At 44.3% G+C, this 13,051-nt stretch overlaps 1 protein-coding gene across 3 annotated transcripts in view; it reads left to right on the top strand.

Moving 5' to 3' along the window:
• The window catches only part of LOC144715999 (uncharacterized), a 31,025-nt gene extending 19,780 nt beyond the window's left edge, over window positions 1-11,245 (top strand). For all 3 annotated transcript variants that reach the window (XM_078590986.1, XM_078590988.1, XM_078590987.1), the window contains exons 11-18: window positions 8,339-8,530; window positions 8,635-8,684; window positions 8,769-8,856; window positions 8,926-9,060; window positions 9,604-9,699; window positions 9,782-9,952; window positions 10,031-10,090; window positions 10,771-11,245. In XM_078590986.1, the coding sequence (XP_078447112.1) occupies window positions 8,339-8,530; window positions 8,635-8,684; window positions 8,769-8,856; window positions 8,926-9,060; window positions 9,604-9,699; window positions 9,782-9,952; window positions 10,031-10,090; window positions 10,771-10,890 (912 nt within the window). In that variant the 3' untranslated portion in view covers window positions 10,891-11,245. The remainder of the gene's footprint in view (window positions 1-8,338; window positions 8,531-8,634; window positions 8,685-8,768; window positions 8,857-8,925; window positions 9,061-9,603; window positions 9,700-9,781; window positions 9,953-10,030; window positions 10,091-10,770) is intronic.
• The last annotated feature ends 1,806 nt before the right edge of the window (window positions 11,246-13,051 follow it).

The following is a 13,051-nucleotide window of genomic DNA, read 5'->3' on the forward strand; positions in this document are numbered from 1 at the left end:
CACATCCAACACTGCCAAATCTGGGTCACCCGACTCTAGGCCCGATGAAACGACCCCTCGCAGCCGCCCGAAAGATCGGACCAATGCCTCCAAATTCCGGGTGGAACAATATGCAGCTGGTAGTCCCCTGACGTCAATAATAGCCGGCCTCGACGCTCTATCCTCGACCTTCCCTGTTCAGATGATGCGCTGCCAAGTGATTCTTGCTTCCCCAATCATCTGCCTCCACCCACACACTGCGATGCATTCAGCCACCGGAACTTGTCAGATCAAGATCTCTCCCGTCTCCAATCTCTTTACTTCCGACCCCTCCATCTCCGGGAATTTCTTCACCAATGCCCCTCGTACTTCCTCCTCTCTCACTTCACCTGCTTCAATCTTCCCAACAATGCACGCGGCCTGGGTAAGGCTCACCTGCCTCGCAACCATTAATTTGTTTGTCTTTCTATGATCAGAGGCCACTTCTGGGCATTGCACTTGTCGATGTCCCACCCCCCGACATCGCCTGCAAATGAGCGAACTTCGGCAATCATGTGCATGATGCCCCCACCCCAAACACCTGAAACAATTAAACCCCTTCTCTCAACCCCTGCCCCCCACCGTCTCACTCCTCCTTTGCCACGGCTGTCCACGCCCGTTGTCATGCTCCTCGCATCCTGACTGCCTTCCCCTGCGCTTTCTCACCTCCGTCCACCCCTTCTCTTGCCCCGGCATGTCTATCACGCCCTGCTCAGTACCTCCTCCAGCAGCGCATTGATCGAGAGGAATATAGATTGCTCAGATGGATCGGCTGATGAAGATCCAGTGGAGGAGATTGAGAGCACACCGAGAGGTGAGTTGGAGACCATTGGATTGCTTGAAGAAGTGCTTCCCCTGAGGCGGCAAAACTTGACTGATCAGAGAGGGCTTGATACGGTGGCGTCGGCAGGTTTGACGGCGGCAACGTCGGTGGGTGGCAGGCGGGTGCTCCTTGGTGTCCTCCCTCCGCTCTACATGCTCAAACACCTGGTAATCTCCTGTTTTCTCTCTTCTGATGTCCGCAGATCTTCATGGCTTGTGGTGAAGGCAAGCTCATCTGAGGAGAACTCTCGTGCTGTGCATGGGGACCCTGACGAAATCCTTGCGGGGAGAACCAGTGAAGTAGCCTGCGGAAGATAGAGGGCTCTACGCGCACAAAGTAACGGCCAGACCTATTGGCGCGCGGGGGATACACGAAGATATTTACGCGGGAAGAGGCCAAGAAGATGAACACGGGAGATGGAGATTGGGGGGGGCTCATGTGGTCTCAGTTGTATGCGAGCAACCTGGAGTTCTTGAGATGACAGAGTTGGGTGGAGGAGAGGAGTGGTACCATGGCAGTTTGGGATCCCACTTCAAGGAATGCTCCAGTCAAGTTTGGCCTGGCGACATATTACTGGCGTCCCCGTCCGAGGTGACCGAGACAACAGATCTGGATGAACCAAATCGTCTTTGGACAACAGAGGCTCTGGTCAGGATCTATTTGTGGTGTGCCCTCAGGACACAGCCAAAGAGGAAAGAGGCCAAGGACAAAGGCAGGTGCGCACACCTCAGAGGACTCGTCATATCACAAAAGGAGATCTACGTTTTACAGGGTTGGTATACCATCGGTGGAAATGGGTCCCCAGAGACTTCGGAGTGAAGAAAGGCATTGGTGTTGGCTGGGAAGAACGGTAGCTTGTGGATAGTGGAGGAACAAGCAGGGAAGATAGTGGAGCCAAGACAGGATGCGAAGGGAACAACAATAGGAGTGGCAACTGCCAAGGGAAAGGAGATCAAGGAGCTATAGAGTCACACAAAGGACGTGGCCAGAGAGCAGTATCCCCTCATGAACCTTAGGGCATGTACTGTTGCCAAGGCAGAGGAGCTGCAGTCAGAACAACTCCAGAGAGGGGAGTCATCTGAGTTTGTCTCTTGGAATGTGCAGTCTCTTGGATGAAAGGAAATGCGGAGTGGTGGGAATATATTTGCCGGAGTGGGGGTCACTGTAGTTTGTCTACAGGGGACAATGTTGGAAAGGTGTGAGGCAAAGGAGTAGAACCTAGTGGTGCGAGGATTCTTCAACAGGTTCTTGGCAGTAGATGTGACCAGGAGATCCAGGGGTTTATTGGTGGCTTGCAGTACGATGCAACTTGCTAAAGAAGGGCCCTGGACTGGACAGTATGTGGTAGCAGTGAAATTGAAAAGGGGTGGCAAATTTCAGTGTGTGATGGCATCGGTTTATGGGCCAATTAATGCAGCCCAATGAGACACATTGTGGGAGGAGCTAAAAGGGGTGGTCTCAATCTTCCATGGGATCCCAATGTTGTTCAGGGGGGATTTCAACATCACCCTGGAGATGGGGGATAGGCCCCATGGTACTGGAGGGCCGGACCCGGGGTCAGCAGCCATCTGGTCTTTCATCTCTGGGGCCGGACTGCAAGAAATGGGGCCTGCAGATTGTACTTACACATAGCACAGTATGAGAGGGCCTGCAACACTCTCGCCTGGACAGATTCTTATGCTCAGTGGAGATGTTAGAGGAATACCTGCTGCCCAAGGTGCGAGCCCTTCCCTGACAAGGTAATCCAGGCTAGACCATACCCACATATTTCAAGCTGGATAGATCCGTGCTGCGGGAGAAGGGGTTTGGAGCAAAGGTGGCATCGTGGTGGACATGCCAAACCAGACAAGGTAAGGCCACTGTGAGATTAGCCAACAAACTGGTAGGCCTACAGCAGCATCTGGTTGGGCTCAAGAAACAAATCTGATATGGGAGAAATCACTGACGGAATGCTGCCCTGTCAAGACTCTGACAACTATATGACCTGGAGGACACCCGATGCTTAGTGGAAGATGAACTCAATGAAAGAAAGGCGTGTGGGGAGGTGGTGGAGAAGGAAGATAAGAAGCTGGAGCTAGATTGGCGGCAGTGATCAAATTTGGCTGGATGGGCAATGCCAACACATAGTTCTTCCACTAAGGGGCGAATGGACGGAGGCACAAGCTGTGGGATTGAGAAGATTTTCAGGCACAAGCTGTGGGAGGTGCACTAGCAGCTTACTTCGAGGTGGTAACTAGAGGGGGGCCCAAAACTGTTGACGATGGAGATGGTAGAGTGTGGCATCCAAGGTGACACAAGATCAACATATTACCTTGGTGAGGCCGTTTCTTGTGGATGAAGAAAGGGAAGCAATCCAAGGGCTAAATTGAGGACCACTAGGTGCAAACAAATTTACAGTATTCCTCTTCGGCAAATTCTTGGAGCTGGTCGGGGCGAAGCTCATGGATACTTTGGAAGAGTTTCATTGCAGCAATTTTGAACTAGAGTGCATCAACCGCTCATGTCTTTTTGTTCTGTTCTGCAGGCCTCTATCACACTCAAATTCTATTTATCTCATTATCTCCAAAGTAATGGCCAACCAGTTGAAGGGGGGTAATTGAAGATCTCGTTGAACCTTTTCAGTCGACCTTTATCCCTGACAGAGGAAATTACTGGATGGAGCAATTGTGGCAGGGAAATTTTTGCAGCATGGAAGAGAAGTGGGACAAAAGCCTTCGTGGAAAGTTGATTTTGCAAAGGCATATGATTCCCTCAATCGCAAGTTTCTATGATCACTTTTGGAAAAATGAGGTTTTCCGGATGAATGGGTGGCATGGGTGCGGCGTTGGGCTACATCCCATTCTTTTTTCGATACTATTTTATGTGTATACAGAGGGAGGATGGATCCATTCGCAAAAGGGAGTCAGGCAGGGTTGCCTGTTAGCTCTATTGCTATTTTGTCCTAGCCGCGGACACTTTAGTGTCCGGTACCCTTAAAGCATGGGAACATGGCCTCCTACGGGGCTTCCAGACTGCAAGCCATCCAGATGGTATCCTCTCACTTCAATACGCGATGGCACAACATTCTTTTTGTGGAGGAAGCTTGAAATCACTCTACATTTTTAAACTTATTTGTAGACTTCTCAGGTCTACAGCTCAATCGAGTCAAGTCGGCTTTTGTGGGCTTCAGGCTATCTTCGGAGGAGGATACACACTATGCCAGAGCTTTAGGCACACCAATGGGGTCAGTCCCAATGTGGTGTTTACGTCGACCATTGATGGGGAGACATATTATGGCTGCAGAGTGGCAGCCGCTGATAGAGAAGGTGGAAAGGAGATTGGGGGGATGACAGAGTAGAGTTAAATTGAAATGAGGCTGATTGGTGCTATTGATGGCGGTTCTTTCAGCAATCCCAATTTTCATGGGGGTAGGATAACGATTGGAGGGATTAATGAGACGGTTCTTTTGGGAAGGAGCTGGATCTGAGGCTCACAGTGGGATGACCTTTGGTCTCCTGGGATGTAGTGTGTAGACCCCTGAAGCTGAGCACGTTGGGAATTCTCCATCTAAAATCCATGAATTTGGCTTTGTTGACCAAATAGGTGGAAAGATTTGCAAGAGCAGAAGAGGATCTGGTTTTGAATGTCCTGAAAGACAGGTATTGCTCGAGGCATGATTGAGATAGGCACTTGATTAGATTTTGAGGGGAGTCTCCTGTTTGGAGTGGTATGAGACAAGTCTTCTCCGCATCTTCGAATTTTTTGATGCCAAACTTGGAGATGGTTCGGTTTTTTGATACTGGACAGATAAGTGGTCAAACAAAGGCAGTCTAAAGGTAGAGTTTCCAAGGCTTTTTTGGAGAATGTTCGAAAAGAGCATGGAACCCAATATTGGTAGGGCCCTTGTCAGAGCCACCGGTTCAACAACTGATGGGTATGCAACAGATAATCATGCATCTCAGCCCTTCAAGCAAGTCACAAGATGGCTGGGAGTGGGGCGTTACAACATTTTCGGTTAGGGATGCTTACATGAAGATCAAGGGTTGTTGGAGAGGACTCAATGATCAACACCACATGCACCCGACTGTGGAAACAGAAAGTCCACCACAAGGTGTGGATCTCCAGTGGGCTGTTCAGGTGGCGGCAACTGGCGACACCAGTCTTTTGAGAAAGACTGGTGACGGCCTCAGCAGAATGTCCTATGTTCATGACAGGTGATGAAGAATGTCTCTCTTATAAGTTTGCTCAGAGAGTATGGACATCACAGCAGATTTCAGGGGCGGACTGGGTGAGGCTTTATGGGACTCCGTCAGGGATGGCAGATACTGGAGCAAGATGGACTGGGTGAGGATTATCGTGGTGCTCTGGGAATCTGGGTGCATCGCAATGAGTCTGTGCACAGGGGGAAAATGGTCTCAGTGGATAGTGTCATTCACCACAGGAGTATACTAATGTCTTACTGGTTTGGAGGGGGCTGAAGGGAGGACCAAATTGGTCACTACGTATGGACTGTTGTTATATTTTATTAGCATCAGGTGGATCTCTGGTTTTTGGGTGGTCCTCCTTATCGTATTTAAAAAAAGAGATAATGTCATCACCTATTGACCTGGATAATGATTGTTACACAATATTGTTTCTCCCTGCCTTGTATTTGATTTCAAAATTAATACCTTGAAATTTTGCAATGGTTTTGTGAAACCAAGGCAGATCCCATTTTTGTTTTTATAAAATTTCAAACGGAATTGATCGATATAAATAACAGATCTATGAAATGGTGGATAATGTGTCCATTTGTGTATGCCACACGACGTCTGTAATCTCTCATTCATAAGCCAATTATGTTTTGGCTCTCTCTGATAAGGCTTTTCTCAAAATTGTGATGGGATGAGATTCTTGAAGCAATAAGAGTCCTACTCCAATGCACGACGCATCAGTTTCTATAACAAGCTGTTTGGAAAATCAAAATAGGTATAGTAGATAAACCTCATTTCAGATTATTGAATATGCATGGCTTTTTATCCTAGTGTAAGGCATTTTTCCTCAGCAAGGATGTCAATGGTTCAGCCAGTATTGAAAATTGTCGTACAGAACGTCTGTAATAATTCGTCAATCCAAGATATTCTCTTACCTGCTTTGTGGTAGTCGGTGTTGGCCACTGAATGACAATGTTGGTCTTCGAAGAGTCAGCTGCCATACCTTGCAGGAATATCAGATGTCCCAAATAATTGATCTTATCTTGGAAGAACTGAGTTCCACTTATTGATCTACAATCGATGATCTTTAATTGCCCTTAGTTTGAATACCGAATGTAAGCTTCTGATTAGATCTGGCAATATCTTATAAGAATTTTTGTAATAGAAATCTCTAGATTGATTATCAGTTGATCTACTGTAGAAAAGAATATGGAAGGGCTTCACTAAAAAACCCTGCGATAGATAAGGAATGTGGAAGAGTGTCACCAGAAACCCATTTGATAAGGAATGTGGAAGAGCCTCACCGGAAACCCATTGGATAAGCAATGTGGAAAAGAATGTTCGCACCATAATGTTGTTGGGAGCTGTATAGTCAACACTCATCCTCCGTCCCTCATCTTTTTATCATAATTGCTGGGTTGACGTAAGGGCTGGATGAATTTCTGATGTGCTGTCAGTCTGAGCAATCCTTGGACTAGTTTTTCCAACTCATTTTTGTGACAATCGGAATATCTATATTGGCGCATATTGATTGGTTTGCAGTTGGGTGGGTGATGGATCCAGTGGTCAAAATTTTGTCTGAGCAGTTAACTTCTTTGCGATTCAAAAACCATAGGATTAACGGTATAAAACTGAGTTAACAGAAAGATAAGTTGTAGATTATATACCGTGGGGAAATTGGGATTAGAAGCTTCATGAAGCTTTGTAAAGTGCCTTTTTTATGAAGTCTTGGACTGATGGAGTCAACGATTGTCCTTAAGATCATCTATCAAAAAAAAAAAAACGGGAGTCCTTTAGATAGCTAGTCTGGATTGCTCTGTTCTAAATTGACCCGCTTGTTCAATGATACTTTGAGGTTGAGCAATTTGAAATAACTACAGAATCACTCTACTCATATTTGATAGGAGGATTGTGACGTGAATTCCCCAAGGATCTGATCAAAGCGAGCAAAATCTCAAAAGAGAAACAACGTCCAATTGAAGCACATAAATTTAAAATCCAATCAACGTCGCAGCGCTAAGGCAATTCCAAGAAGAAGACGGAATTCTGCAAGAGATATGCAGAGATTATAGTCAATACACTGTCTAGTAGCCAAATCGGTTTTGTCCTTGCCCAAGATCTTGCAGGATCTTGGAACGTCTCTGCGCCATCCTTCTGCCCAATTGGAAAATCCATAGCTTTTTGAGGGTTATTCCATCTTATTTGTGGGGTCAATATTCCTCACTTAATAGAGCTCCAAACGTGCCTCCTTCCTGGCTCTTCTCCTTAAGTATCTCTTGGGGAGGTTCAGAAGAGATGGATTGGTCATAATGATCAAAATAATAGAAATAATAATCGTCAGAAGACCGCTAAAGCAAGGGAGGTGTCTCCTTCCATTTGATCTTATGATTTATTGGATCACACCAAACAGTTCAGTTTATCGATTATATGATAATATGACATATGATCGACCAGATCACAACAAAAACACTCTCCTCTCTCTCTCTCTCTCTCTCTCTCTCTATCTCACGCTCGTGAATTTGACCATGATTCTTGAATGATCCACGAGGCATTTGATTTTTGCAATAGTTAATGAGGCCGAAACTTTTCTACTGCTCTGCTTATCAAAAATGTCAACATGTGATTTATCCTGTTATACGACCCCTGCCGGGGATTGTAACGTGACGGATGGAGGGAGCTGGCCCTGGCAGAATGGACAATGCCGAGGGACGATTGCAGTGGAGGTGCGGTGGAGTGGGCGTTGCCAGAGGGAATGAGAGCCGATAGTGTGGACGTCATCGAAAGAGATAATAGCTACCAAAGGGAAATCACTACTTGTAATTCAAATCCTGCTCTCCGACAAGGAGGGCTACATATTTAAAGGGAAATGCAAGATGGAAGGAAAAGACAACAACGCCCCTAGTGGGCTTACCAGAGGGAGTAGATGATAACATCCTGCTTGCCATGTGGCAGCACCCTGTTGGACCCATTATCTCTTTCCACTTAATGGGCCATTTGGACTGAACGAATCAATTAGATTGGTTGAATCGGATGAGCAATCTTCCTCTCGATTTGATTGCCCAGTCAGATCCTGATCCGAGCAATCCAATCATATCACGATGAAGGCTATTTGATTGATCAAATCTTTCAGTCGAATCTGATCCTATCTTAATGTCAAGCCCTTTGTTATACCTCGATCTATCTTTTGGAACTTTTATCCCTTTCTGGTTGTTTTTCAGAATAAAGACTGCATTGAGTTGTGAATGGCCCTTGAATTTTTGCTTCCTAGCATTCTTTTTCTCTCTTTTTTTATTTTTTAGGAGTGTAAAATCTGTATCATCCCCAGGCACTGGAGAGCGTAGAAGACGCCATTAATAGATTAGAAGACTTACTTCAAGAGCTGCATCTCTCAAACTCCAGCCAGGGCAAGGAACATCTCAAAGCCGCCTGCTCAGATCTGGAGAGGTTGAGGAAGCTCAAGAAAGAGGCTGAGTTTCTGGAAGCCTCCTTCAGAGCAAAGGCCGCTTCCTTGGAGGAGGTATATTTTACATTCTTTAAACAATAAATAAATAAAAATTATATTCTTTGGCGCTCTATGACATGCAACCGGTGATTGTGATTACAACCAACGGTGCTTTCCAGGAAGGGAAGGTCTACAGGGAATCGGATCCAGATGGGAGCTCGCTGGACAAGTAATTCAGATTTCTGGAGAAAATGCATTTTAATTTATTCAAGTTTCCGTAGCTGTTGTTGACTTGTGCGATTATGTGATCCAGGGAAGGGGATTCCCAGGGTTTTTGGAGGTTCCTCGTTCGACGGCCGAACAAGAAAACTGAAACGGCTTTGAGAAGGATTAGTGCCGATGTATAGTCAACTCTTGAAGATTATCCTTCTATTATTTTTTTTGAGGAAAAATGTTTATTTTCTTCGTAGGGCGATCGTAGTGGAGATTTCAAAGACTCGGACACCAATGGACCTGATGAGATTCACAGGTTCGAGCTCTTGAGACATGAACTGATTGAGCTTGAGAAGCGAGTTCAGAAGAGCACCGATGGTCCCCAAGAAGATGTAAGCAAGCTCTCCTCTCTCTCTCTCTCTCTCTTTCTTTTTTCCTCTCCGATTCCACCTGTCTCCATTCCTCTCTGTTGAAGATATGGGCTGAACGAGCATGAGAAAACCATTAAATAGGCCCAAGTGAAGACAGAGCATTATTGGGCCTTTCTAAGTTATTATTGGGTTCTAATGGGCCTAGTAATTCTCATTAACGGCTAGTCAAACGAGTCAAACTAGCCGTTAGAAAATAGCCGTTAGAATGGCTATTATAAAGAAGATGTATAAGGCTTGGAATGTACTATCCTTTTACGATTGAATAAAAGTTTTCTCTTGTTTCTTGTTCTTCTCTTCTCTTCTCTTCAATCACCAGCTACGGTCAACACTCTCTATTACTTTCTTTATTTCACTCCTGTTTATCTTTCTCTCCCTCTTCCTCACCCCATTTTTTCCTGCCTCTCTCTTTCTCTGTCTCATTGTGTCTCATGCTGAGTGTGTCAATATTTTTTTTTAAACTCAGTTTGACCATTTAATAAAAAAGCTGCACATTTTATTGGGCAGGAGAAGGAAAGGCGCACGGTTGTGGAAGAATCCAAGAAGGTCAAGGAAGAAAACCTCATCGCCAAGTCCATCGATAAGCTCAAGAAAACCAGCACTGTGAGAAATAAACCCTGGATTCAGCTTTCGGTTTTAGGGTTTAGGGTTTAGGGTTTATGAGTTTAAATTTTTGTTGCGACAGGACGTGTGGCAGGGGACGCAGCTGCTAGCCATTGACGTGGGGGCAGCGGCAGAGCTGGTGAAGAGGGGTATGTCCGGGGACGAGCTCACTGAAAAGGAGAAGAAGGCTATCCAGAGGACCTGCACTGATGTTGCTTCCGTCGTCCCAATTGGCATCCTGATGCTCCTCCCCGTAATATACTCTTGCACAAACCCTAACCATAACCCTAACCCTAACCCTAACTTTAAACCTAATTCGTGATCTGTGCAGGTCACCGCCGTGGGCCATGCTGCCATGCTCGCAGCGATTCAGAGATACGTCCCTGCTCTGGTTAGTCTCTCCCTCTCGTTTTTTCTAACATCTCATTCACTCTCAAGTACCCTTTTTTGCTTCTCTCTCTATCATCAGTCTTACTCTTCTTCACTTTCTCTCAGTAACAAAACTCTCACTTTTACGCATTTCGCCTTCTCTCTATGGAGAAGATTCCTCTAAAAATCTGACCCTCTAACATCGCTCTTGTCCATTCCTTCTCTCTCTACTATCTCTCATACCCTCGCCCTTTCGGCTTCTCTTGAAAGAAGATTCCACCAGAAATCTGATGTTCTCGAAGATCACTCTTTCTCTCTCTAATAATACTCGCTCTAACCCTTTTCACCTTCTCTCTGAGGAGAAGATCCCTCTTTAAAAACTGACTCTTCCCACTGTATCTCATCCCTTCTTTCTCTCTATAACAGTCTTGCTCTCACCCTCTTCGCTGCTCTCTCCAGAGAGCATTCCTCTTTCTCGCTCTAATTCTTCTCTATGTAGAGTGAGTGTGACAGTGAGAGAAGCATTAGAGAGAGAAAGATGGGATGAGAGAGAGAATCTTCTCCCTCTAGAGAAGATTCCACCATAAATTTGACACTCTCTAACCCTCATTCTCTCTCTAATATCTTCCTCAGTGTCACTGTCTTCTCTTTCTCTCTCTAGAGTATTTAACTGACGGTTTTGGTTACTCGGGGAACTTGCAGATACCGTCGACGTACGGGGCGGAGCGGTTGGACCTTCTTAGGCAGCTGGAGAAGGTGAAAGAGATGGCGACGACGGAGCCGAACCCAGACGACAACCAGGAGGCCAAGTTGCCCAGCTGAGACCCACGGAATCTCAGGTAGCCATCTCCCGAAATTCGTGACAATTGATCAATGTATAATGTCTTCCAAATTGGAATATGAGAGAGATGTAGAAAATCAAGAAGTGATACAGAGAATCCCGAAAAAGAAAGATAAAATGAAGAGAGGCGTCGGCTATCGGCTCCCCTCTCGCTTCTGGTGGAGTATCTCCCGCCAGATCTCACTTCAAAATATTCACTGCCTGCTTCAGCTTGGAGAGCTTTATTTATATAGATGTTTTTCCTGTCCAAAATCCTGCAGGTTGTTATGCCTTTCTCGGACGTTTCTTGTAAAAACGTGCGAAGTTCGTAACAACATCATTCTTATTTTATCTCTCTTTCTCTCTCTTCAATTATCTCTATGGGCATATAGATGTATGTCTTATCTTATGCATCTAGAGAGAGAGATGGTGTTAGAGATGGACCCCCCCAATAAATCCTGAGTCTAAATGACAAGTCTTAGTCCCACTTTTTGGTGCAGAGAGAGAGAGAGAGGGATTAAAGAGAGAGGGAGAGAGAGAGAGAGAGGTAGAGAGAGAGAGAGAGAGAGAGAGAGAGAGAGAGAGAGAGAGAGAGAGAGAGAGAGAGAGAGAGAGAGAGAGGTAGAGAGAGAGAGAGAGAGGTAGAGAGAGAGAGAGAGGGAGAGAGCGAGAGAGAGAGAGAGAGAGAGAGAGAGAGAGAGAGAGAGAGAGAGAGAGAGAGAGAGAGAGAGAGAGAGAGAGAGAGAGAGAGAGAGAGAGAGAGAGAGAGAGAGAGAGAGAGAGAGAGAGAGAGAGAGAGAGAGAGAGATGGTGTTCTATTCTCTATTCTCTCTCTAGAAAATTGCTTTCCCATGTTATGGGAGGAGGGGAGAAATTCATATACATCTGCGTTCTATTATCATCATTATAGGGTAATTTGTCATCATTATTATTTCATCTTGAGCATCTAGAGAAAGATGGTGTTGGAGTGGTATTCTGACATATCCGATTGTTCTCATGGATGAATCCTTGAGAATCTTCCATGTCTTACAGATGGTTGTTAATAAGTGGCAATGCCAAGTAAATCCAGGCTAGATAAGATATACGACCATGATACCAAGTTCATAAAAAGATACGGCAGAGGAATTCAGGAAAAAAATCTAGTATCACAGTTATTCACATGACTGTAGAATTTTGATGGGTCAACATTATAGAGTCTCCAATATATCTGTCAAAACATTGCATTTTAATAATCTTCCACTGAAATGTTTTAGATAGCACAATTGAAAACCTTTAGAACACAGCAAAAAAAAATCCCAGTGTTGATTTTCATAAACATAGTCTTAAGATATTAGATTGTTAAGTCGTAAACTTTCGCGATTTGATTCTATACATAACATGGTTGCTTTAAATTGATATATTGCATCTATGGTGCATGGTTGCTTTAAGTTGTCATTTATGAATGACAACAGCTTAAACCCTAACCTATTACAGGTCATGTAGTTCTGATTGTATTTTGATAAATTTCCGATTGAAGGTCTTACGCATGGTTATAATCTTCAAGTGGTGATTAAGCGCCCATTTCAATGATTTTTACTAAAATATTTTGATTCTTAAGAATTACTTTTGTTTGCCTGCGACATCGAATCAATTGTTTAGTGTTCATTTGAATTCATAAGATTTCTTACATAGTATAACAAGAAACATAGTGGTATTTCCATATATAGATGTTGAAAAGTAGCAAATAACATGGGAAAAAAAGCTTGTGAAAGACGTTACTTGGGTATTTTTTTTCCAGTCCATCGCCCCATGAGTATACATTTATCACCAATTATCATTTTTATCACCAAGTATCAACAGTTCCATTGGAGTGAATCCAATTAAGGTCAAATTTGGTCCTTTGGATCATATGGAAATAGTAGCATTATCATTCTGGTATGTATTATGTTTTATGACTATTAGATTTTGTTGTATTGCTCTAAATAAGTTGACTAAGATAAAAAATTGATAACTTATTAACCATGTTAGTTAACAACTAATCATTGAGGATTTTTTTATTTTCTATAAAAACTTTAAAACAATGGCCATATGATATTGATTATGTTTATGACTGTTAAATTATGACTTTATTGCTCTAAATAAGTTAATTGAGCAAGAAATAGCTAATTAACCATTTTCAGTCCA

The sequence above is a fragment of the Wolffia australiana genome, chromosome 20, assembly GCF_029677425.1.
Source record: "Wolffia australiana isolate 7733 chromosome 20, ASM2967742v1".
Classification (NCBI taxonomy): domain Eukaryota; kingdom Viridiplantae; phylum Streptophyta; class Magnoliopsida; order Alismatales; family Araceae; genus Wolffia; species Wolffia australiana.